A 1,450-nucleotide genomic window follows, 5' to 3' on the forward strand; every position below is an offset into this window, starting at 1 on the left:
ATTTGGCTTTTCCCTCTATCCTTGGTCTGAAATTACACTCATTATGTGCCCAGGAATGGTTTTCTTAATTTTGCTTTGCACTGTAGTTTTTGGCCATTTCAATCTAGACTATTATGAATATTTTCAGTTTGGAGAAATTCCTAAGCAGTGTATTTTCTCTCAGTTATTTCTATGATGTCTTTTTGAAAGTCCTTTTTTTTTTTTTTAAAGATTTTATTTATTTATTTGACAGAGAGAGATCACAAGTAGACAGAGAGGCAGGCAGAGAGAGAGAGAGAGGGAAGCAGGCTCCCTGCCGAGCAGAGAGCCCGATGCGGGACTCGATCCCAGGACCCTGAGATCATGACCTGAGCCGAAGGCAGCGGCTTAACCCACTGAGCCACCTAGGCGCCCCTGAAAGTCCTTTTTTATGGATATTGAAAATTCTGGACTTACTGTGCAACCCACTTAACATTTTCTCATACTTTTTAGAATGTTATCACTTATTCTATATTTTGAGAGGACTCTTAATCTCATTTTTCAGAGTTTAAATACTATATTTAATAATGTAAAAATTTCATTTCTGCATATATTCATTATATATTAATACATACTGTTATTTAAATATCCTTGCATATGGGTGGAGCCATTTGACTCACTCTGGACTTTATATTGGGCTACATTTCTAGGCCTGTACTCTTCATTTTTCCTTATCCTTCTGCATGCTCTTTTTCTTAATCAGCCATCCAGACACACAGCCACTAGATGATTGGAAACTGGATTCCTGAGTCATCATTTGAAGGAGAGTCTTCTGACCAGGAATGTCTACATTGGACTTAAATGAATGAGAAATAAACATTGACTGGGTAAGTTATTGAGATTTGGGAGTTATTTCCTGAAGCACATGGTATTCTTTGGTGCAGATAATATACCGCAATAGGTAGTTTAATGCTAACATATGACAATATTAGATAAAATTAAAAATCTAACATAATCTTATTTGCATTTTTTCTTCTTACCCCGTGGTTTCAGACTTTACTGTCTTACAAGAATGGTGTAAAGTTTGCTTACTTGCTTGTGCCTTTACTGTAATTATCACTTTATAATTCAACACCAAACACAATTCATTACTCATTATAAGCTTTCCATAGCTGCTTTAAAAATGAAGTAAGGGTATTCTGTATCTTAGGAATAGACTTTTAAGCTTCTGTAAAATCAATATTTCAAGTAAATTTATTCCACTTGAGAATTTGAGTTTTTACCATATGTACATTTTGTAGCCTTCTTAGAGATTATTTTACAAACTGGTGTATTTGTGTGTTTTTTAACTTAAATGCATTCTTATTTTAGACAACCTCTGGGACATGGTTTTTTTCTTAAAAACGATACAGATGTAGTGAAAAGAAGGGCCATCTGTACCCCAATGTTTATAGCAGCAATGGCCACGGTCACCAAACTGTGGAAAGAACCA

At 35.1% G+C, this 1,450-nt stretch overlaps 1 protein-coding gene across 1 annotated transcript in view; it reads right to left on the bottom strand.

The window, feature by feature from the left end:
* Positions 1 to 679: 679 nt before the first annotated feature.
* LOC111150361 (translationally-controlled tumor protein-like) overlaps positions 680 to 1,450 on the bottom strand; it is a 2,204-nt gene continuing 1,433 nt past the window's right edge. Inside the window, 1 exon segment of the mRNA XM_022507805.1 lies at positions 680 to 814. Coding sequence (XP_022363513.1) covers positions 680 to 814 — 135 coding nt within the window.

This window comes from Enhydra lutris, unplaced genomic scaffold (genome assembly GCF_002288905.1).
Source record: "Enhydra lutris kenyoni isolate GAN:26980312 unplaced genomic scaffold, ASM228890v2 scaffoldscaffold23, whole genome shotgun sequence".
Lineage (NCBI taxonomy): Eukaryota > Metazoa > Chordata > Mammalia > Carnivora > Mustelidae > Enhydra > Enhydra lutris.